The sequence below is a fragment of the Schistocerca americana genome, chromosome X, assembly GCF_021461395.2.
Source record: "Schistocerca americana isolate TAMUIC-IGC-003095 chromosome X, iqSchAmer2.1, whole genome shotgun sequence".
NCBI classification, from domain to species: Eukaryota; Metazoa; Arthropoda; class Insecta; order Orthoptera; family Acrididae; genus Schistocerca; species Schistocerca americana.
Genome location: NC_060130.1, coordinates 763,904,239 through 763,928,486, shown reverse-complemented (window position 1 = coordinate 763,928,486; position 24,248 = coordinate 763,904,239). Strand labels below are relative to the sequence as shown.

The 24,248-nt window shown below is 42.9% G+C and overlaps 1 protein-coding gene and 1 non-coding gene across 2 annotated transcripts in view; both read right to left on the bottom strand.

Annotated features, from left to right (window-relative positions):
- The window catches only part of LOC124555365, a 183,428-nt gene extending 163,688 nt beyond the window's left edge, over window positions 1-19,740 (bottom strand). Inside the window, exon 1 of the mRNA XM_047129255.1 lies at window positions 19,629-19,740. Coding sequence (XP_046985211.1) covers window positions 19,629-19,704 — 76 coding nt within the window. The 5' untranslated portion in view covers window positions 19,705-19,740. The remainder of the gene's footprint in view (window positions 1-19,628) is intronic.
- A 3,952-nt stretch (window positions 19,741-23,692) lies between these two features.
- Window positions 23,693-23,766, bottom strand: Trnat-ugu. Its single transcript has one exon. It is a non-coding gene; the product is annotated as a tRNA-Thr (tRNA).
- Window positions 23,767-24,248: the final 482 nt, after the last annotated feature.

Below are 24,248 nucleotides of genomic sequence, written 5' to 3'. Positions count from 1 at the left end.
ATAACGTACTCTAAGTAGCAACAAAAATGCCTTGTTTATTATGGCTTATTAGACCATGTTTCAAGCAGATAACGGTCTTTACAAATAAAACTACGCAGTTTAGGACTATTTTATAGGCGCTTACGACCAAACCTTCAAATGTCCAGTCGTTAGAAGTTTCACCTTATCTCAAAAAGGTCCTACTTTATTTACGAACTATGACACGCAACTGCTAAAAATGTTAGCATAATCCTGACTGAAACCTCAAAGCATCAGTATCTTCTCTCACTAGAACACTCGCTGTGTCTCTCCAACTTATGAACCGTGTAGTCCGAGTCACAATTATGATCAGTCTGATCCAACATTTCAAAAAATAATAGTGCGATTTCAGAAGTGAAAAATAATTGAACGCACGAAAACATCAGTAACAGTTTACAGCTGACAGGAGTTTTAGCAACTGCGACAGTTATTTCGAAGCACACTAATCATGCTTACAAATCTGTGGAGAAGTTCTGAAAGCAATTTAGATAAACATGAAGCATTCAGAAATAGATTACTCCAGACGTATCAATTCAAGAATGAGGGCTGAATGTGAAGGTGAAAAACAGTACGCTGTATCGCATCCCAAGACGTGCGCACGCGTTCAGCGTCTCAGAAGTATATCGTTAAGAATCCTGCACCTAATTCCAAAAGGAGGTTATCTTGCCTCCCGAGGTATCTACCGCGTTTGATGGAAACGTTAAGATAAAAACATAAGGGCGAGTCTTAGTGAACTACATTTGCGCAATGAGCGCTTTAGTTTTTGTAAAAAGTAAAAGCTTTATCAGAATGATCGTAATCTGTTTCTTACCTGCACAGGTACGAAGAAGGAAGATTGTGGCTTAATGTTCCGTCGACGAGGGCGCTGGAGACTGAGCAAAAGCCATGATTGGTTAAGAAAGTGAGACATGCCATTTCAAAGGAACCATCCGGCATTTGACGTCAGTGATTCAGGGAAACAACGAGAAAATAAATCTAGATCCCTGGACAGGGATTTGAACCACCGTACTCTCGAATGCAAACCTTTGTCTTACCTTTGTGACATGTCTCAGTGCAGATACGACGGCTATATTTAGATATGTAACGGTTAATTGAAAGAAACGTGTACGGATAAAGGGAGGAAGACACAGTATGTCTCATCGACAACAGATAAGAGGTAAAGGTGCGGACTGATTGCTGGGCAGTGGTAATGTTTTGGGAACCATCCGAGTATTCACTTTGATTCGAGGAAATCACTGTATACTTTAAACGGAGCAGCCCGACGAGGACTCAAACCTCGTTCCAATTAGAGTGCAGTGCTGTAGCCACAATGCCAACTCATGGATAACAATCGACTGTACCTGACAGGCTTACGTCTGTGGGCAAAAGTTGTATTTTACTTCCTAAAAAATCCATGTTGAGGAATTTTTAAAACTTTTTTGTATTTCAAAGTAGATAAATTAAGATTTAGGTCGTAATGACTTAACACCTTAGTAAAACTGGAGTAGCACTCCTTGCCGCAAACCTGGAAAAAATTAATATCGTTGTTGTACATTGTAAAAGTTTTCAAGGCACGATGTTCTCCACTCCGCCAAAAAGTACATGAGCGGAATAAACTATTGCAAAGGCATCTAGCTAAGATGCCGTTCTACGTGTACGTAACCAGTTATCGGGTCGACGAACAACAATTACCTTGGCCCGCACCTTATATTAAGGTTCAAATGGCTCTGAGCACTATGGGACTTAACAGCTGTGGTCGTCAGTCCCCTAGAACTTAGAACTACTTAAACCTAACTAACCTAAGGACATCACACACATCCATGCCCGAGGCAGGATTCGAACCTGCGACCGTAGCAGTTATATTAAGGGCTAGCGGCTACTGCAGACGTTGAAGATTACTGCATGTAAGTAGAGTAACCGTCAGGTTTTCGAGAAACAACTGTAAGCAAGACGGTAGGTGAACAGTGACATAGTACATTTGCCAACCTATGCTAAGATGTTGATGCTCTTAAGGTGACGCTCTAGTTGAAATGCACCATTCCTGAGACATTCATCAACGGATATCACGAAACATCAACGAAACTGAGGTAAAGATGGAAGAGGTCACTAAAAATGCTCATAGTTCGCTTGCGCATCATCCTATTTCAAGGTGTATCCTGTTAAGAATAATTGACCCTACACATTACCCCTGCGAACGGTGGCAACTGCCGTCTATACCTTAGCTCCTGTTGATTTTCTTAAGCAATAATGCTTCCATTTTTTAAAAAAGGAGCAATAATTTGTCATTACTATGGGCGCAGTTAACTGAGGACGCTACCTTCATTTTTTTAAGACATTACGATTTTAAAAAGGCCATGAAGGTGTGCCAGCTATCGTAACAATTTTGGCGCAGACCTGTGAACAGACTGGACACACAAATATTGATCAAAAAATGAATTTGATATGCCTGCACGTGTTTTAGTGCTTTCATCATCGTCGTCCCGACTTGAAGAAATTAAGACAGTAAGTCCCGTTTGCATCTGTTCAATTAACGACTGTCTTCAAATTTATGTTGTGACCTAAACGGGTACGAAGTCTTAATACCTGCTACACAATTTCTTTGGCTCATATTAATTCCTGTTATACCAATTTCAATTCAACTGCTGTAAACAAGGCACGGATAGCCGTTCCTTCTAACAAGCTAGACTTAATATCTTATTCTCTGCCAGTTGATATTCTGATGGTGGTGAACCCAATGAAAACCGAGGGGGAGAGAGAGAGAGAGAGAGAGAGAGAGAGAGAGAGAGAGAGAGAGAGAGAGAGAGAGAGAGGGAGGGAGGGGGGGCAAGGCGCAAGGCATTTTCAGAGACTCAAACTACATCCTAGATGGCGTGACCTGCAGGCCAAGCCTGCTGCAGTTTGCTATTTTACGAGTCTGTAATACTGGCACAGGTGCCTCAAATATAGTACTATCTGCAGGCAAATCATGGAAGGAAAGATCACGTTCTGTGTACTGAAGAAAACAGTTGGCTACAGATTGCAAGGCTTTGTTTCAGTGATGACTTTATACGTTACAAATAATGGTCAATGAACCAAATAGTTTCACACTTCACTTCACACCGAGCTCAAAGCAGTGAGAGAGAATGGAACTCGAAAACAACGAATGAAGCACGATACGATTATTGAAAATAGTGCGAAGTTTCAAGGAAACTTTACGAACAAAATCTACAGCAAAATGAATAGCGAGTAACAGACCGGCACTGTCAGTAGGCAGACATGTTTTTCTCTTTACATGTGTTCTGCTTCCTCTACCACGGATATGGGAGAGGACGGATTAGGTATGTCATTTTTAGTGTAGATACAGCAGATTCGCATATGAACGCTACCACCTTATATTTTCTGATCTTGCACACCTGTGTAACATGAAAGCATTGAACTCGTCTAACCGTCAACGCCTGCCTTCAGCCAGTGATCTAATATCGCCATTGCAACATGTTTTCTTTTTCAAGTCCCATATAATAAGGCGAGAATATCTTACTTAAGACATAGTTGTACACCCGTGTAGTACGGTACTGCGGAAATTATACCTCAAAAGCTGCAAAGTACAATTTTAGGACAGATTATGCAGCGCTACTTTCAATTCCAGAAAAAAATTTTGTATGGAGAAAACGTAATTACGATGTAAAGTTGTTCTAGATAAACCACAGAACAATATCCGAACAATCAAATTGCGACGATGGCTGTCTCATGAATTTGTGGAGGAAAGGACGTTCCACCCACACCATACCCACAAATAAATACATCAACAATACATAGAAGTTATGGTCTATAACTGTATGTGAAAGCATCGCTGTAGACACACAAGCATTCGAGTAGTTTTAATCGGCCTTCATCCCAAGCAATTTCTTCGAGGTCACAACCAGTTTCGTCAGCCACGTCAATCTTATGCAAAACTGAAGCATTCGCGAATACGGAAGTTAGTTTGGAACGCCGCACATGTTTGTTACATATTAGTCTACTAGTGGTTTTATACTCTATCCATCTCTGATCCAGCGTACCCAGTCATTCCAAAAAGAATCCTGCACACATTGAAACTTCGCATTTTTAAATAGATAGAGTATTATTAGGGGCGAAAAATACTTTTATAGGACTAAGATCGAATTCCAAACCTTTGTAATTTGATCGTTAACACCAAAACAGAGACTGTACAGAATGAACCCAAGTTCCTACAGAATCTTTGACGTCTTTCGGATATATTTGAGCATTTTAGCATAAGACATTCGTGGTCCCAGCCGCTCGTTAAACAGTAGTTGTATTTCATTCAATTTCTTACCCCCTTTATCTCTGCATCTGGATTGCACTGAAAATATCTCCCCAAGTGAAAAATTTCGACGGTATGCGCTGTGTCTTGTATGGAAACAAACTTGTTCCAAACACGCTTCTTGCTGTGAATAGTAATCGTCATTCTGCTCTTCGCCATCAAGCTTGCATTCGGTGCTGCTCTTTTCTGTCCCGGGTTTGTACTTCCAGCAACGTTGTTCTTACGTTAACTGTGATACACGGCAGTGTGTATAGGTTTATTAACGAAGTTTAGGCCGATATACACCTCGTGTTTGGTTTCACTGCCGAATAAAATGGAAGATCCGCACAACGACGCTAGTGACGGCAAACATCGCAGTATTTTTGCATTTGTCATGGGTTGTTACATTAGTATATTTTGTGTTGTGCTTTTTGGTGATTGTATATTACAGCCTTTTTCTCAGAAAAACGCAGAGTAACCAACCGAATAAATCCATTTTTACTCTATTTCGAGCCACATGAGGCCACAAGTTCCTTAAAATAAAATACTCAAACATCCCTCATACAATATTCTGTCTGAGGAGTTGAGTTTCAACCTGTATTACACGAGATGAGGTCAATTTGTCAGTCGTGGTATATACAGAAAACTATAGCATAATGCCAAATTTATCACACTAGCTTGCGGGTCGTGGTTTTTCTCCCGGGTAACAAAGTAAGGACGCCTGTTTTCGTCGGAACTGGTATGAAGTACTGGCGTGTTTTACGTGTCCATCCGGTAAGTTATTCTATGAATGAAAGCAACTAAGCCTTCGTGTGGACAGCTGCCTCTGTCAGCACTCAGCAGGATGCCGAATGCTATCCCCACCACGGTAGCTCCGTCCCACGTCCACCTGCGCTCTTACCTGCGCCCACGCAGTATTCCGCCGTATTCTCCGAATTGGCGTGGCGGACGAGATGTAGCCTGGCTGGACTCTGTCTGTAGCTCATGTCCAATAATAATGCGCTTTTGCAGCATTAACAATATACTCTTATGAAAGAGCTCTTTCTTCAGTCACCACCATTTTATTTCTGTACAGTGTGCCGAAACCCGTATCTGCCTTTCGGTGTTAAGACGGCATAAAATTAATTTCACAATTATTGGAGGGGGGTTTGGATAGTTATAGAATGCAGAATTAGTATTTAGTCTGGTACTTTACTCAAGTTAGCCTCCGTACCACGCTACAAGGGTATCACGTATCATACCACACTTTAATGGCAGGTTATTTTGATACTATAGTAATGTGTTCTACGTTTAGTATCAGGACCAAATATGAAATTACTTTGGAATCCGTAAGGATTGCTTCAAATCAAGCTTACTCCGAAACTGCAAAAAATATTAAACCCCTGCAGAAATAGTGCATACCGAAGAAAAAAAATTATAACAGGCAGTACTTTTTCGTTGCTGCGTGAGTGATACAAAAGTGGTTTTATTAAAATTGGTCTCCTGTGATGACACTCGAATTTTAGATGAAAAACGAATAGGGAGTAACTAGCGATGAAGTTTCAGGCACCTGGGCATTTATGACAGCGGGAAGAAATGAAGATACTGGCACGCTTGACATCCATAGAGCGAAACTGTGAACTTTGTTAAGATATCTACTTTCTCAGTCCGATATAGTACATGGACATGAAGCCTAAAATGTCAGTTACTTTCAACAATGTTATAACCACTAAATTTTGCCTGTTTTTTGATCTGGAGACAGGGATAAAAATTAATCGCGTTGTTCACAGTTTCAAAGTCACGGCTGATACAGCAACTACAAAAGCGTACTGCTTTAGAAAGTGCGGTTGTGTCGCCTGATCAAAGCAGTCTCGACGTTTGTGAACGTCGTTGATTAGACATCCGCAGAGTTCATTTCCTTCTATCGTCAGCTAGCTCACTTCGATGAGAGTAACTTGTTAAAATTACGAAAGAGTGTTTTAAAATCGACCATTGACTTTCAGCTCCTAAGAATGTGTCTTGTGAATCTGGTTTCGTTGACTAGATAATTTTTCATGTGGGACAAAGTAAAACATGTCGTCATAATTGTTTATGTCAGACTTCAGCCTAAGTAACAATATCTTAACATAATTATGAATAAGTGACTGTTTTCCGCACAGACGCGAATATCCTCAGTTTTCTGTTTTGGACGAGTTACGTTGCCTTTTGCCGTACTCAGTGTTTAATTTATTCCTTCGTAGCAGTACTGCTAATGGTCAAACTATACTCCACCTTTTTTCCTATTTGTGTGCCACATTTTATTTTCACAAGCAGCAGGAATTTAGCACCTAACGCTATATCGGCTTACATTTCTGAATTTTTTTGTTCTTTGTGGTTAGTTACTTTCATGAGACTCCTTGTGTGCACGTAGTTCGACTGCATCACGTAGCAGCTGTCAACTCAGATGGGTGTATCGTGGAGGATCTCTCAGGACATTACTGAGATTTCACATGGATTTTTTATGCACGAAAACATCTTTACTGAAGGTCTGACACTTGTAAAATATTCCAATGGTTCTAAAAAGCCTTTTTCTTTGATGAGACAGTTACTCAAGAGAAGAACCTCCACAAAATGTGTACCAAACATCAAATATGCATCAGCAATATCGTCCGATTATGTGAATATGTAATTACATTCTAATCTAGTGGCTTATGTTTATTTTAGCACCTGTCATCAGCGCATAATAGCAACAAAATCTTCATGTTGCATCTTAATAAACAATTAACGTAGTGGCTAGATCGGCCCAATGGAGATGTAATGCACGTGACGCAGCAGCTTTCCCTGTGGTTCTGTGTAGGAACACTGGGCACAAAGTTATTCATCCAGTGCACACCCCCAACAGCAAAGAACCGGAACATGCTTGCGCCACTGACTTAAATTTTAGGGATTGTCAGTGTTACATTTTTTGTTTGTGCTGATAGCTGACAAGTAAACCGGACGGATATAATCCTGTAGAAGGAAATAGACTTTATTCTATCAATATTTAAGTTTCGATTCCTGAAAATGCATGTCGTACTGAAGCCAAATCAAAGACCGATGTGCTACATCCTATTTACATATTAATGCTTCTGCATTCACTGTTTGCACGGGGACTGGAGCAATCGCATATCGTGATTCAGGGAAATTCTGACACTGGTCATGCCACAATTTTTTCTTTCTAAAGAATATGAGTACGTTGTTTAAACGGGCGATTAGCGGTCTGTGCCCACCTCATATAAACCGCGTTGTGATAAGCACATACAAACCTCAAAAAAACTTGTTAGCATAATATTGTACCACGAATCTGATCGCACCTAACAAGGTTCAGCTATCAGTGATGCGAAATCTCAATGATTCGTTGACTTTAAAAATAATTAGACAAAAATAATTGAACTATTTTTAAGAACAAGGTAGTGTTCACGTTTCATGTTTAGACATATGAAGCGCCACACATTTACAAGTTTTACTTTGACTACTGTGGCTAAAAGAAATTCAGTAATTGTTATGGATTAATACAATTTGGACCATATACAAGAGGAGTTTTATATGCAGATACTTATAACGTTAATACAATGATTTACGTAGCAGTCTGCCAGCCACATTTGATTCAAAAAGGAACCAGCCACACACAGGCATTAAAATATCGTAGCTGATATGGTCCCAGAGATCGAAAAGAACGCAGAAGTATTCCTCTCAGGTGCCTCAAATCTAATACGGGCAGACTATTGCAGACACTTTTAAAAATAAAAGGCTATGGATTAAATTGTGGAACACCAAAACTTGTGCTCCACGAGCACCACTAAACTGACGGGAGAAGGGCCATGGGACAGAGCAGTAGTTGTTCCACAGGACACTTATTCGAGTGGAATGATCAGTTCCCCCGCATTTGGCCCTCCCATTTTATTATTTACAGACAATGTAACGAAAGTTTCGTATGTTACCTTGATGGACTAAAGATATCAGTGTGATTAGTAGAATGAATTATAATACTAGATAATTTATGTTATCTGTAGAAGCTGTGGATTTGTAAATTCCACCAAATGGTTTATTTACCGCACTGTAGATATTCCTCGGGTAATTTAACATTTTTGTGTTTCAGTAAAGGAAGGTATGCAGACCCCTCTGCCTTAGCGCAGTAAGCTTTCGATATAATGCTCCACGAACAAGTCTGGCTTCCACACACTGATTCCTCCTCCTATTCGCGCTTATCGGGTTCAGCTCGCCATACATGGTGCCTCATTTTTGTTTGTCCAAGCCTTCAAATAGTACGTACGCTCAACTTGCGTATGTTGATCAGCTGCACAACCATGGATAACTAAAAAGTTTCTAGAACGAAATTTTCACTCTACAGCGGAGTGTGCGCTGATATGAAACTTCCTGGCAGATTAAAACTGTGTGCCGGACCGAGACTCGAACTCGGGACCATTGCCTTTCGCGGGCAAGTGCTCTACCGACTGAGCTACCCAAGCACGGCTCACGACCCGTCCTCACAGCTTTAATTTCGCCAGTACCTCGTCTCCTACCTTCCAAACTTCACGGAGGCTCTCCTGCGAACGCGAACGCAGGAGAGCTTCTGTGAAGTTTGGAAGGTAGGAGACGAGGTACTGGCGAAATTAAAGCTGTGAGGACGGGTCGTGAGCCGTGCTTGGGTAGCTCAGTCGGTAGAGCACTTGCCCGCAAAAGGCAAAGGTCCCGAGTTCGAGTCTCGGTCCGGCACACAGTTTTAATCTGCCAGGAAGTTTCAACTAAAAAGTTAATAAAGCCTCACAAGCCAAATATACAATTGAAATGGCGGAAATTTAACCTAATAATACTAATCAATGGTTGCACCAAACTTCTAAGAACGACTATGCACTTAAACACAAAATTGTTTTAGCAATGGGAAAACCGAGGGATCTGATGTTCGACTTGCTGTAATCCCGAACCTAATCAAATTCTTAACCTTCTGCTCTCCAGTTATTGGCACATCAAAAGAAATTTGTGGCTGGATTAAGTGTTTTGAGTTCAATGAAAAGATTACGCGTGTGTCGCTTGAATATTTGAATCCGCTCACTGGTAGAACGATGGACAGCGTACATCAGTTACAAAGGAGACAACGTCGTGAAGTACAGGCATTTTAAGCTAAAAGTACTGTCCTCCAGTTTGTAAGCGTCCTGTCGCTCCGACGTAGTCTTATCTTCGAACATCTGAACACAATGCTAAGTGCGACTGGGTATTGTTGGTGTTATTTCAGCTTTGTCGCTGACTGCACGCCAGTAGCCTGGGTCAGAGCGGCTATGTTTACATTAGGCAACGACCGAAAGACGAAAACCGAATATCTGAAACAGTTCCTCGTTGTCCTGTTTACATGTTAAGCCCTGAAGCGGTTTTGAAAAAGACCAGTCAAATATTGGTTTTGCAATCGTCAGTATTTTTTACACAAATGGCCTTTGGAAATCGGCTTTTCCGGTTTCAGATATAGTCACCACAATGGCTGTTTCTCTTTAAATAAACATCGGAGGTAGATAACTACTTTGTCGCTGCACAAAGATGACTCCGTATAGACTACCCGAAAGTGTCTACAAAGACGACGTAACCTGACAACCAAACTTTTTTCGCCTCCGGCAATGTTTACTTATCTGAAAAAATGCCGAGTACACCGTGGCGCGGAATCCACGTTTAACGGTAGTCCCCTATAACTGACTCGGTAAGTTAGGTCAAAGTCCGAGGAAGGCAATGGAATACCACCTCCAACAGGATCGTGCCTAGTAAAGCACTGCGGTGATCCAGACAACCTTCAGATTCGTACTTCCTACTTAGGCACACAAACCACCCTCTTTTATCAGTATATTAGTGAAAATCGTATAAAAAAACCCTACAGTAGTTCTTAATACGCAGTTTCAAATTAAACTTTGTTGCTCTCTGGATGTGCAGTGGCTGTTATTTTATTGTTTTTACCGCCAGACACCGCCTTCTCTAACTGATCGGATCCTAGCTCCTACCATTGCCACGAGCTATCACTCAAAAACGCCAATTAATATGAACTTCCTCCCCCTCTCCGACATTATTATTTAGCGGTAATAAATTACACTGATGTGCAAACTTAAGGACGAACACTTTCGCATGTGTCACTGCCAAGTAACATGGCTTTAAGAAACTGAGCACAACCAAGGTGCTTCAATATAGCGCAGAAGGTAACAAAGAATTGCGCAATGAGATTGACAGAAATCACGCTTTTATCCAAAGACAGTAATTACACAGAAGTGGCCGCAGTTGATTATGGTCCTTTTGACATGACATAAGACGGGATTTTGTTCTTAATAGGGTGTGTGATCGGCACGGGCAACAATGCACGCTCTGAAATGTGCTCCCACACTGGCTACAAGGTTGGAAAAGCCGTCAGCATACGGGACGAGGCAGCTAACGTTGACGTGCGCGCGGGCGGGGTATACATCAGCGCCATCGGCACATGGAACGAGATGGTTAACGTAATTTTTCGCTCTCAGCGCTCTCCAGTGGCAGTTGTCGCTTTGACCCACAATCCACATAGTTTGTTCACGAAAATGATCGTGCATAGAATTCTTACATTAGCTCTATTAAAACACACAATTCCTCTTTACCACATGTTAGTCATGCTGTTCTGTCCATGGTGTATATAAAAGGAACTTCAATGTCCAGGAATGTGTAATAAGACAAAAATGAAATGTCCCCTGACGAAGGACATCAACTAAGTTCACCAAGTGGGAAAAACTCACACCTGACAATTTATACTTACATAGCATCAAATATTAATGAATTATTTCTATTAATACCATAGGAAAGTCCCACAACGCTTTAGACAATACAAAGGTGAAAACACGTTTCTATACAGCAGGAAGCTGCCACACTACCAATCTACCCTCGGTTTCAAAAGGTGGAGTATCAAACAACTACATTATATTGAAACTCTCCTAGCGATCACACATTTCATCTTGCAGTCTCCTAAAAGTTGCAATCCCCAAAAAATACCAACTGACAAAACAAATCCTAACAAGAACAACACATTTTCATGAATCTTCAATGGGTCACTGCCTTACAACGGCTGTCTGTCGTGACACGCGAGTTATAAGGTGAAAACTAAATACGAAAGTATTTAACCACCAATATGTTTCCCCTCCTTTTATTAAAACAAATCGTACCAGCAACATTTCGTTCCCAAGACAATAAATTTGCTGGCGCTTAAACACATTTTCATAGGGTGTAACGTGTAACACAAATTGTGCTGCTGCTTAACACGACACATATAGTACGGCACGTCGTTTTCTGCTTATGACTTAGAGAGCGCTCTTACTTCCTGTTGGTTCTACTTTAAGTGGCACGTTGCCGAAATATCGCCGAACTTTTGTTTACGTGACTAAATGGCTACTTAATGTGAAAAAGGAAGAAGTGGCGCCACAAAAAATTAAGAGCGTCGTGTCAACGTCAGCTAATTCTTTCCGTGTACCGACGGCTTGAGAAGTTCTTGAGGCAGGGCGTTCCATTCTACATCTACATCCATACTCAAGTCACCTGACTGTGTGTGGCGGAGGGTACCTCTATCAGTTTTCCCTTCTATTCCAGCCTCGTATTGTTCGTGGAAAGAAGGATTGTCGGTATGCCTCTGTGTGGGATCTAATCTCTGATTTTATCCTTATAGTCTCTTCGCGAGATATACGTAGGAGGGGGCAATATACTGCTTGACTCCTCGGTGAAGGTATGTTCTCGAAACTTCAACAAAAGCCCGTACCGAGCTACTGAGCGTCTCTCTTGCAGTCTTCCACTGGAGTTTATCATCTCCGTAACGCTTTCGCGATTACTAAATGATCCTGTAACGAAACGCGCTGCTCTCCGTTGGATCTTCACTCTCTCTTCTATCAACCCTCTCTGGAACGGATCCCACACCGGTGAGCAGTATTCAAGCAGTGGGCGAACAAGTGTTCTGTAACCTACTTCCTTTGTTTTCGGATTGCATTTCCTTAGGATTCTTCCAATGAATCTCAGTCTGGCATCTGTGCTTTACCCACGATTAATTTTATACGGTCATTCCATTTTAAATCACTCCTAGTGCCTACTCCCAGATAATTTATGGAATTAACTGCTTCCAGTTGCTGACCTGCTATATTGTAGCTAAATGATAAAGGATCTTTCTTTGTATGTATTTGCAGCACATCTATGCTGTTGATAATTGCTGGATGGTGATTGGTGCATGTGGACATGTTGCAGTACTCGCCCAAACATCTTACATGTGCGCTATGGCATTCAGATCAGGACAACAGGCAGGCCAATGCATTCGCTGAATATCATCTTACTCCAAGAGCTGCTGAACCTGCACTGTTCGATTCGGACTCCCATTATCATCCATAAAAGCGAAGTCAGGGCCGAATGCATCCCAGTGGTGGAGGAGTAGTGTCACTATAACCAGGGGGTGTACAGTGTTTAGGATTTGGAAGGCAATGTGTCCATGCAACATTATGCCTAGCCACACCATAACACCTGGACCACCAAAACGATAATGAACCCAGTACCACTGTAGAGCATGATAGTTTTGGTGATCAAGACGTTAGGGTAAGCGGAGCCACAATGTTACATGGCCGTAGTGATCTCCTGCGATAAACTCAGCAGTCAACGTTATTGTGCCGCTATACTCCTTTCCCATGCGCGTCTTTTCACGAGTGTATTTGCTCTGACTTAATTTGTATGGATGATAATGTGCGACCGCATCGAACAGAGCAGGCGGAGTAGCTCTTGGAATGGACTGGCCTGTCTGCTCCCCCGACTTAAATCCCATGGAGCACGTGGGGGATGCGCTGGGGGAGACGTTCTGTTACACGTCCACATGCACGAGCAACCACTCAGGAGGGGAGCCGCGATGGAGAAGGGGGTGGAAAGCTCTACCATAAGAACCCATTACCAGCCTTGTGGCCAGAATGGCGTCTCGTTACAGAGCATGCACTGCGATCCGTGGCTACCACGCGCCCTATTAAGGACTATGTCGCTCTTTCTGTAGTATCCAGGGGACCATCATAAATCACGGAGGCTTCCGAGTATTGTCTTTGAATAAAATTGTCATTTCTGTTATTCCCATTGCATATTTCTTTTAGTGACTTTCTGTGCTGTACTGCAGCAGTCCAGATTCCATCGAGCTTGGCAGTGACATGCTAAAGTTACTTTCATCCGTATGTTTTCCAAACAAGTTTATAACCTCAAACCCCCTCCTAAATTAGTATATTACTGTATCTTCCTGTAGTTCCTGAGATCTGATCGAATATAAAGACAGAAACCGCGGCGGGGGACTTAACAGTATGTGTAGCTATTAAATATGGAAGATTCACCACGTGAGAAGGTAAAGTACGACGTGCACCTGCCAAGATCGGTTAGTATTGTACTTGCAAGGATAAGGCTCAAAAATGGCTCTGAGCACTATGGGACTCAACTGCTGAGGTCATTAGTCCCCTAGAACTTAGAACTAGTTAAACCTAACTAACCTAAGGACATCACAAACATCCATGCCCGAGGCAGGATTCGAACCTGCGACCGTAGCGGTCTTGCGGTTCCAGACTGCAGCGCCTGCAAGGATAAGGAACCGCGCCTTTATAGCCCTTTAGAGCGCTTACAACTTACGTGTCGAGTGTATCTCATCGTGTCGTCGTATATTGTGTAAGCTGACTTACGTCATTTAACAAATTGAGATCCCCGGTCAAATGCGAACTTATCTTCAGAGATACCTCGTACGTACAGATCACACACTGCAGTAGGGCACGGAGATGATCAGCTGCCCCGAAGCTGATCGGCAGCTAACCCTGCCACGGTGTGCGGCGAAGCACGGCGGCGGCCACGCATGGGGGAGCAGAGCCCAGGGGCGACGCGTTCCGCTGGACGCGCCTTCCGGCTGCAGTATCTGTCGCTCTGCTACCGGTGCCGCCCTCGGCGCTGCCAAAAGGAATTTATACCCACCCGCTGGCTCGTCTCCCAATATCAAACGTCGCGTGCTTGCTAACTTCCGCTACCAATCTGCGCCGCTTTTCGTTCCTGTTTCCTCACACGCCACAAACAACCTAGAACGGATAGAAAATGCGAATAAAAACAATTTCCTCAGATTACAAAGGTGTACCAAACCGACCCCTACTGTGGGAGGCAACGTTCTTAACACTTTGGAGACTAAGTCCGAGCATAGGTCGGGTCGCAATATTATGTTAAAAAGATCGCGCCCGAGTATAGTTTAGACCACGATTTTCTCGACGCGCGAGCCACCTATCACTCGAAAACTGGACTTATTTTGTGTGAGGATACTGTATGGACATCTCGCAATCTGCCCCTTGACTTGTTAATTTCTAGAATTATTCAGACAAACATCAGCAAACTTAACAGCTGCTGTCGTAAATGGCTGAGCCAATATGATATTGACAGTTTCAAGCATGTACTCGTTAGGATGGGCAGTTTGCTGTATGTCTGTTACAAATACGTCACGTGTGTTGAGTAAGCAAGAAATTTTGAAAGTTCAAGGATGACAATGCTCAATCGCACTTATCTTGGGAGGATAATTATACTTTGTCATTAGTTTAAATTTTTGTAATCTATCAAAGACCTGAAGCAAATATGAAAAATCTTTAAGCTTGGTCCTTTTTTAGTATGTATTACTCTTGAAGGTGCAATTACATATGTGGCAGTAACGCTTTGAAAAACGGCATAAATGGTCGGTTTGATAGGCCCAATATTCTTCCTAGTGGTTAGTCTCCAGAGTGTTAACTAACCTATCCGATTGTGTCGGAAAGCGGCTGAACATGTCACTGCAACGTTGATCATAAGTGATCAAGGGTGCTTGAACGTCTGTAGGCTAATACTGCGCAAGCAATCAGACTGTTCGAGCTGTTTGATGCTTTATCCATTTTCATTCAAGCAAGCATAACAAACATGCTTGAGGGAGTGTACCGACAATTTTCTGGCTTGTACAAGCAAACGTCAACTGTGCAGTAATCTTCGTAGCGTTACTGTGTCTATTGATATGAAGCAAATCTGAAATTTCTGGAAAAGGTTATACAGGTATATCAAAGACATATGTTTCAGGGGGATTAACTCTAAAGCCTATTACGGTTGAGGCAAGGAGACGTTACGTAAGTTATACTTTTAACAAAATACAAAGTGACCCTGTCAAACGTCGTTATTAAAAATATAACTTAACCCATAACCAACTACTGTGGGGAGAAGAAAAATGGAAAGTATTAATTTGGGGAAGGAAGAAAGATCCACAAGCCAACGACTATTGCAGATGCATATAGATACGTAATAAGTCTTCACAACCCTTTTACCTCGCAAAAAATTGCAGTATCGCTGTCAGTCTTGTTTGATGTTTTAATTGCTCTCGTGATTGCATCTTGCATTTAGTTGTAAGTGATACATTCAAATACGTTCCTCCTCTGATTCTGAAAATTTTACTACGATCAGTTTTTTGTTTCATTAAATTGTCTTACTTCCGCATATAACTTTTTCTCTTTATTCTTACGAGCATCAACGACAAAGCAAATTCTCGTTTGATCTCCATATACTATAAGCACAAATTCACGCTTGTACAACCATACTTTGTTTTGAGGCGAAGGAGATTTGAGTATTCTTACACAGAATGCTTGATCGTCCGCGCTTGTCAAGCGTGAAGTAATGCACATGAATGGCTTTCGGCTCTGTTGAAAGTTTCGTTCCGTCAGCATCGCTCTGTGAAGTTGTACACGTACAAGAGAGGTACTTAAAAACTGAGCACCCCTTATTTGGTAAGCGTTTTCTAGAGACAGGCTCTTGGGACGAGGCCTGACCCAGCAAATATTCAGTCTGCGACGAATATCAATGCATTTCGTTGCAGACTAAGGCATATAATTATGCAGTCCGCGCGAATTTAAGTGCACCGGAGATCCATATTAAATATGACTATGTGAGCGACATTTTTTGTTGAGATAAACTGCACACTTGTCGAGAGAAACATCGGAGCGCTGACAGCCGCTCTACGTTTAGAGGAAACGTCGGCACTAGCGAAATTGAGATCCGCCACATACACCACAATGGTTGCAATTCAGCAGTGAGGCTTCTGGTCCACGGGATCTTCCATATTTTACGGATGCTGCACCTAAAACAATTTTAAAGGGAGGAACAATTTTACGTCCTGTCACTAACGGCAGTAGAAACTGAAGTTCGCAATTGACAACGATGGGGGAGAAAATAAGCCGTCTTGAACGGTCCCGGCTTCTGACTTTAGTTATTTAGGGAAAGCCTGGAAAACCTAAACTTGAACGGCCGGAAAGGGTATTGAACCATGCTCCTCGTGAATGTCGTCAGGTAGCTCCACTGGTTAGACAGCGTTTTGCATGGAAGAACAAAACTTAGATCCCAGTGTAAGGGAACGGTAGATTCGTCTTTGCCAGACTCACCTCTTACGCCAGTGCCGCAGATTCCGGCAGTAGTTGAAGTTGGATCTTTCTCTTCAAAACCAATCAGGCCTCATAATCAAAAAGGTATATTCACCACAATTTCGAATATTAGTAACAATTTAACATATAGAAAGAATCTTTGTCGTGTACCTTTAGTATTTTTAATTACTACATTTACGATGCTCCTGATATTCCTTGGACTACGTATTCATTAACTTTTCTAAATACCACAAATGTAGGTTTAGCCACTTTGGCTGAACGGAACAGAGCAAAACCTTGCAGTATTCGATTAAAACATTAAAGCGACGCTTCAGAGCTATCAGACGAATGACGAATGCTTGAAACCCGAAATAGGTATGTTTAATCGATACCTTCTATCTGTTTGGAAAGTTTTGGGGATGGAGTGTGACGCGTCTGCAAACGAGACCGCATACACTTTTACCATCTTATTTAGCAGCGTCCTTTGTGATCAAACCTACGCGATAGATTTTAGCGTAGTACGTGCAGTAAGAGTTACAGCGACTTAATCGATGCGAAGAGTTACGGAGACATTCAGGGGACTTCTCCGGGATTCACTCGAAGAAACGCAACTCTGACGCTACTGTATAAATTTGGGGGAAACTAATATCGCATACGTCAGGGCCATACTGATTCTTCCCTAACCCCTTCCGAGAACAGAAAGGAAGCGACATTTCCACTACTATCCACAGTATACAGTGGCTTGCGGGAAAAACAAGGTGTAGGGGCAGGCTTAGCCGCGGCGTGTCTGTGCTATTCTTGCATTGCCAGCGGGAGAGCATCCGAGTTTGAAGAGTGGGCGGTAGCAGATGTGCCCTTCGGGCGGGTATGTCTTGTGGCATGATAGGTCGTCCGGTCGTTAGAGAGCGAACAGTAGCTCGGCTTGGTTAAGGAGGATTTTCGTAGGAGGTTCACTGAGGAAACCTAAGGTGACTGAGGACACCATAAAACAATCAGAATCGTCTGACGGTGTTCTGAACTTCGTTTCTGTGGACTATCGACAAAGAGCCGAAAAAAGTTATTTGGATTTTAGTCCTAATTCGCGACGCATTTTTTTTTCCGAAAGGATCCAAATAGCAGTAGAAATTTGTTCCGGAAGCATTTTCGAAAGAGGTGTGAACCGAAATTTATTGCTATGCTTCGGGTCTAAATATTTACCGTGGCTCCTACATGAAAGATAAAATTTCCCTCAAGCGAAGGTTAGTTTGGGCATTAAAAAGTTTTAAAATGTGGGAGGTTTCTCTGTATCACCTTTAGAAAGTTGCAGAATGATACGTTTTACCATTTCGTGTTTCAATCGTCGCTTCAGAGGGCAGGAAATGGTAACGTAACAGTTGCGTGCTGTGTAGAACAGCCGATCGGAAGTTGGGACAAAGCGCGAAGGAAGGAAAGGCCTGGCTCGTGCTGTGCAGCAGTCAAACCGGCTAAGGCTACTGTCGCAGCGCTCGAAGCTATAAATGAAAGACGACTGTTGCGAAATCATAGCAGTGGAGACAGTTTTTATCAAAACACCAGATGCTTTGACCATCCTTTGAGAACTTTCGAAATATTGGATGCAAAATGTATTTTTGGCGTGAGTCCGCCCGAACATCGAACAATACGAAATCAATGTGATTCTTACAAATAGCAAAACATTATAAATGCGATACTACTGAGCCACGAATTTTTTGTAGTCTTGGAATGATAAAATTAGAGTTATAGAGACGCACGTGACTAGCGTACGACACGACAGCGTCAGGTGTTGAGTGTCCCTTACTGCTAGACGAGATACTAGTGATCACACGTGTGACTGAGCACAACGTGTCTTATACTTCGTGCCCCAAATACCAGAAAGACGCAAAGTAATATTTAAATGTCAGATTAACCGTGCCACTGTCTACACTTGCTTAGTGCAGCGGATAACGGAACTGTCAAAGAGTAGCATTTCTAACTAATCACGTCAGTGTTTTACGATCATGTACTTTACCAGTGTAAGTGACTCTAGCGCTTTAACAAAGTGACAGCAATCGACAAGTTACCTATGCAACAGTCGTATATAACCTTTTACGCAATATCAGTACATGCATTTTTCCTTAGATGTTAACGGCATGTAGCAAACCAGTCTTGTCATCGTCACTGGTCCATTTTCACGGCATATTTCTGTCATCACACGAAGGTTACCTCACCGGCCCTGACTGCGTTCTGTTGACGTCAGACGTCCAGCCCCACGCTGCACCAACAATCTTAATTGGGAGAGAGATTCGTAGGCCTAGAGCCGCATATGGACACTACTAATTTGCATTTTCTGATATTTGCTCTAAGTACCTTTACAATTCCATGTTAGTAATAGCGGGATATTCTCTAAGTGGAACAAGCCAATTCGTGAAGTTGACACGGGCTAACTAAATTAATTATAAGGATACGCACGCGGAGGTGCAGTTGTATATGCAGTCTACATTAATCAAAATGTCAAGTAATTGTTTCCATTTGTAATAGCAACAATTCCACACATGATGGCCTTTATTTTCATCTGTCCGGTTTATTTTGCATTCCTACTTTAGACAAGTCCTACCTCGTAGACAAGTCATTTGTTTACAAACAAATGCTCAGTAAATTCCGTTATGTTCATTAACTCTCTTGGTTTACCTGTACGGGCGGTGGACGCATTACTGTAAACAATCTTTAAGACGCGCCGTGTTCATCTTCTAGTAAGAACACTAACTCGTGATTTCTTTATTTTTTTGTCGGGAGAAGGTGGGCTGAAGAGGGTATCCTGGCCTCGTCTCTCTTTTCGTGAAGCGAAGGCAAGGTGCCAATTAAAAAGTCAACGAGCTAAACGTCAGCGCAACAATCGGTCTCGGGTCTCCTCGACAGTCTACGTGTGAATGCTTTTAAGCTTGTGTCAACGCAGGATACTACGCAGAAAATGCGAGCGAAAGCGTTTGTACCTGAGCAGGCGATAGCGAAGACGGCTCGCATGGCAGCGGCGTGCAGTGGAGAGCGGGAGAGAGAGTTGGCGTGCATGCGGCGACGTGGTCGTGGCCAAACTGTTCGCGCGCGCTTCGGCCAACCACTGCCAGCGACGCAAGCGCTGCCCCACCGCGGCTGCGGCCGCTGCTGCAACTACGCATCACGCCACCTTCTTACACAACGGCCGTGCTGCCGTGTTTACACGTCGCTTAGCGCCACCGACCAATCACACGGCCGTGATACCGCCTCTCTTGTTTCCGTTTTCGGCTCTGCTACCTTTCGTTTTTTCTGTCTCGCTATCTACTGGAACTGCACAGAGTGACAGCACGAGATGATGCTGCAGATAAGGTGTATCGCAGGAGCACACTCGATTTCAGTAGTAATACTGTGCAATCTGCGTCACGTTTCCATCTAAATGGTGAATGTGATGGTTAACATTTTAGTTCATGAAGAGAGAGCGTTCAAAAACATAACCTACAAGTGTCACAACTTTTAGGTAAGGTCACTGTTACACTTTCCCGCGATAGTCATATATTGCTCTGCCGTCTTAAGATCTCCCCTAACTGCGTTTTCCTTGGTTTCTTTATTTATGTATGTTAGAAACATAACTCAAGGGTAATTGAGCATAATATTTCAAAAATGGCTCTGAGCACTTTGGGACTTAACTTCTGAGGTCATCAGTCCTCTAGAACTTAGAACTACATAAACCTAACTAACCTAAGGACATCACACACATCCATGCCCCAGGCAGGATTCGAACCTGCGACAGTAGCGGTCGCGCGGTTCCAGACTGTAGCGCCATTAGAAAGCAAATAAACAAACAAAATTTATATACATGTGGACCACAGCATGTATGTGCAATTTGAAAAAGGTAATGACTAATAAATACCTTCGTTTTCATATACATGGATGAAGGAGGAACAAAGTAAGAAAATCTATCTAAATTACCAAGCGGAGAACCAGTTACAAATTGCCTATCTAACGGCTTCGAGGTGCAATATAACTTTGATTTTCAATATTTCGCTTCGTTACTGACAGAATTTAAAATACTGCCGTAATTAAAGGATATAATCTTATGTTAAAAGGGTAACACAATAAGGTAAGTATTACAGTTAGAAACAGTGTGTTTGTTTTGAAGCCGTGTAACAGACGAGAGCACTTAGTGACTCCCAACAAACTTTAAGCATAAGATCAAACCTCTTCTACCGAGCGAGGCGTCGCAGTTGTTAGCACGGACTCGCATTCGGGAGGACGACGGTTCAAGTCCGCGTCCTACCATCCTGATTTAGGATTTCCGTAAATCGCTTCAGGCAAAAGCCAGGATGGTTTCTGTGAAAGGAGGCGGCCGACTTCCTTTCCCATCCTTTGCTAATCCGATGGGACCGATGATCTCTCTGCTTGGTCTCCTCCCTTGCAGCTGTTTTATGCATGGGATTTCGATTCTCTAAAGAATCGGAGATTTACTGATAGATGCGGAACGGACCACTAGCAAAACATATCTTCCGTTCGGCCACTGAATAACTGGTTATGGATGTGTTTAGGAAAAAGGCGTTTAAAAAATTAACATAAAATGCTTCATCCTACACGTTTTTCTGCAAAAAGAACGAACAGTCTGCAACGTCCTAGTTTGTCAACATCTTACGATAATGTGTAAATCGCAGTTTCATGTCTCCACGAAAATTCTAAATAGTAACATGACCCACTATCATTGTAAACAAATAAGCAGCACGCAGGAAAGGTGAACAAACACGTACAAACGCGCCGCCCCTGTATGTTTGCAGGAGATATTTATTTATTCATTCATTTCCAGTCTGACCAAGCGACATGTAGCAGCTAAGAAACTGGAGTGGTATTCCTCCGACCATCCTCCTTGGGTGTTTCGTGAGGTCAGATCAATTCAGGGATTGTTTCTGCAACAATGTCACAGCTGAATCTGTTTAGTGTATTCATCTCTTGGTCTCCCTCTACGATTTTTACGCTCCACGCTGCCCTCCAATACCAAACTGGTAATCTCTTGATGCCTCAGAATATGCCCTACCAACCGATCCCTTCTTCCAGTCAAGTTGTGCCACAAATTTCTCTTCTCTCCAATTATATTCAGTACCTCCTCATTAGTTATGTGATCTACCCATCTAATCTTCAGCATTCTTCTGTAGCGCCACATTGCGAAAGCTTCTATTCTCTTCTTGTCCAAATTATTTATCGTCCATGTTTCACTTCCATACATGGCTGCACTCCATACAGATACTTTCAGAAACGACTTCCTGACATTTAAATCTATACTCGATGTTAACAAATTTCTCTTCTTCAGAAACGCTTTCCTTGCCATTGCCAGTCTACATTTTATATCCTCTCTACTTCGACCATCATCAGTTATTTTGGTCCCAAATAGCAAAACTCATTTACTACCTTAAGCGTTTCATTTCCTAATCTAATTCCCTCAGCATCGCCCGATTTAATTCGACTACATTCCATTATCCTCGTTTAGCTTTTGTTGATGTTCATCTTATATTCTCCTTTCAAGACACTGTCCATTCCGTTCAGCTGCTCCTCCAGGTCCTTAGCTGTCTCTGACAGAATTACAATATCATCGGCGAACCTCAAGGTTTTTATTTCTTCTCCGTGGATTTTAATTTCTAATCCGAATTTTTCTTTTGTTTCCTTTACTGCTTGCTCAATGTACAGATTGAATAACATCGGGGATAGGCTACAACCCTGTCTCACTCCCTTCCCTTTCATGCTCCTCGACTCTTATAACTGCCACCTGGTTTCTGTACAAATTGTAAATAGCCTTTCGCTCTCTGTATTTTACCCCTGCCACCTTCAGAATTTGAAAGAAAGTATTCCAGTCAACGGAACGCAAATGCCAAGTTCAGGGGCAGTCGCATAATCAAGCTAGCCACTAGGATGTAGTCAGCAGATTGTTGCTCCGTGTGCCGTTTGTGGAACTGACTCTCCCTCATTAAGGAAGACAATCGGCATTCGTAATTCGTGGAACAATAAAAATGCTGAATTCGCGATTGGGAAACCATTTAACAGGAATCTCGGTTGAAGTGCTGATAAGGTTTCTCGCACCTCCCAAAAATCACTTACGACAAATGTCTGGATGGACAGCCGTCACTTCTTTCCTTCATCCTAGCGACAAGTGAACTAACTGCAACGTTTGGACTGGAGTAAACATCTATTCTATGACACGGTGGAGCCGCGCGGAACTAGCCGAGCGGTCTCAGGCGCTGCAGTCATGGACTGTGCGGCTGGTCCCGGAGGAGGTTCGAGTCCTCCCTCGGGCATGTGTGTGTGTTTGTACTTAGGATAATTTAGGTTACGTAGTGTGTAAGCTTTGGGACTGATGACCTTAGCAGTTAAGTCCCATAAGATTTCGCACACATTTTGAACATTTGTTGACATGGTGGAAATGGTGTACATTAAGTCTGGCTCTTTTAGTTCGTGGAACATGTGGAATATCGAGTGATGAACAATACCTAGTCATTTTGGGAAAACGCCCATCTTCTAACTGTAGCATACATTTCCCGTGTAAATTACAGCAGTTCCTCTTGCTGAAAGGATGTCATATTCTGCTTATGCTTGCGAAAGTTTTTGTGCTGCTGTCAAAATTTCGGCTTTACTACATAGCTAGGAATAAATGATTGGTGCAACGTCACGACACAGGTACAGGGTGTTTCACAATTTCCGTTGGGTGTAAAAAAAAGTTTGAGGATCGGATCCCGCTTCCCGGTCGGCACACAGCTGTGTGTAAGTTATTCGTGACATGGGCAATGTTTCGAGTACTCGTCATGGGGTTCTCTTCTACATGACGAAGGACGTCCTCTTCAAAGGAGAGCGTGCGGCGTGTCCGTGGAACACCAGTCACATTAATGTGACCACCGCCCAAGTTCAGCCTCAACGTGCAATAACCACTCACAGGCGGCAGGTGACAGCACTAGCAGTGGAGGCTATATAAAGTGTAAATGATGACTAACTGACAACCTCAGCTGCCGACAGGTGTTATTGATATACCTCGATGTGGACAGCTGAAAATGTGTGCCCCGACCGGGACTCGAACCCGGGATCTCCTGCTTACATGGCAGACGCTCTATCCATCTGAGCCACCGAGGACACGGATGAACAGCGCCACTGCAGGGACTTATCCCTCGCACGCTTCCCGTGGGACTCACATTCCCAACTGTCCACAATTCTACATATGTATTGTACCTTATAGACATTTGCCCACCCACTCATTACTCGCGCACGTTTTGGCGATTCCCGTAAGAGTTTGGGCAACCTGTGCGCATTCGCACAGACGAAGGTCAATGGCTGGATAGCCTTTAACTACACTCCTGGAAATGGAAAAAAGAACACATTGACACCGGCGTGTCAGACCCACCATACTTGCTCCGGACACTGCGAGAGGGCTGTACAAACAATGATCACACGCACGGCATAGCGGACACACCAGGAACCGCGGTGTTGGCCGTCGAATGGCGCTAGCTGCGCAGCATTTGTGCACCGCCGCCGTCAGTGTCAGCCAGTTTGCCGTGGCATACGGAGCTCCATCGCAGTCTTTAACACTGGTAGCATGCCGCGACAGCGTGGACGTG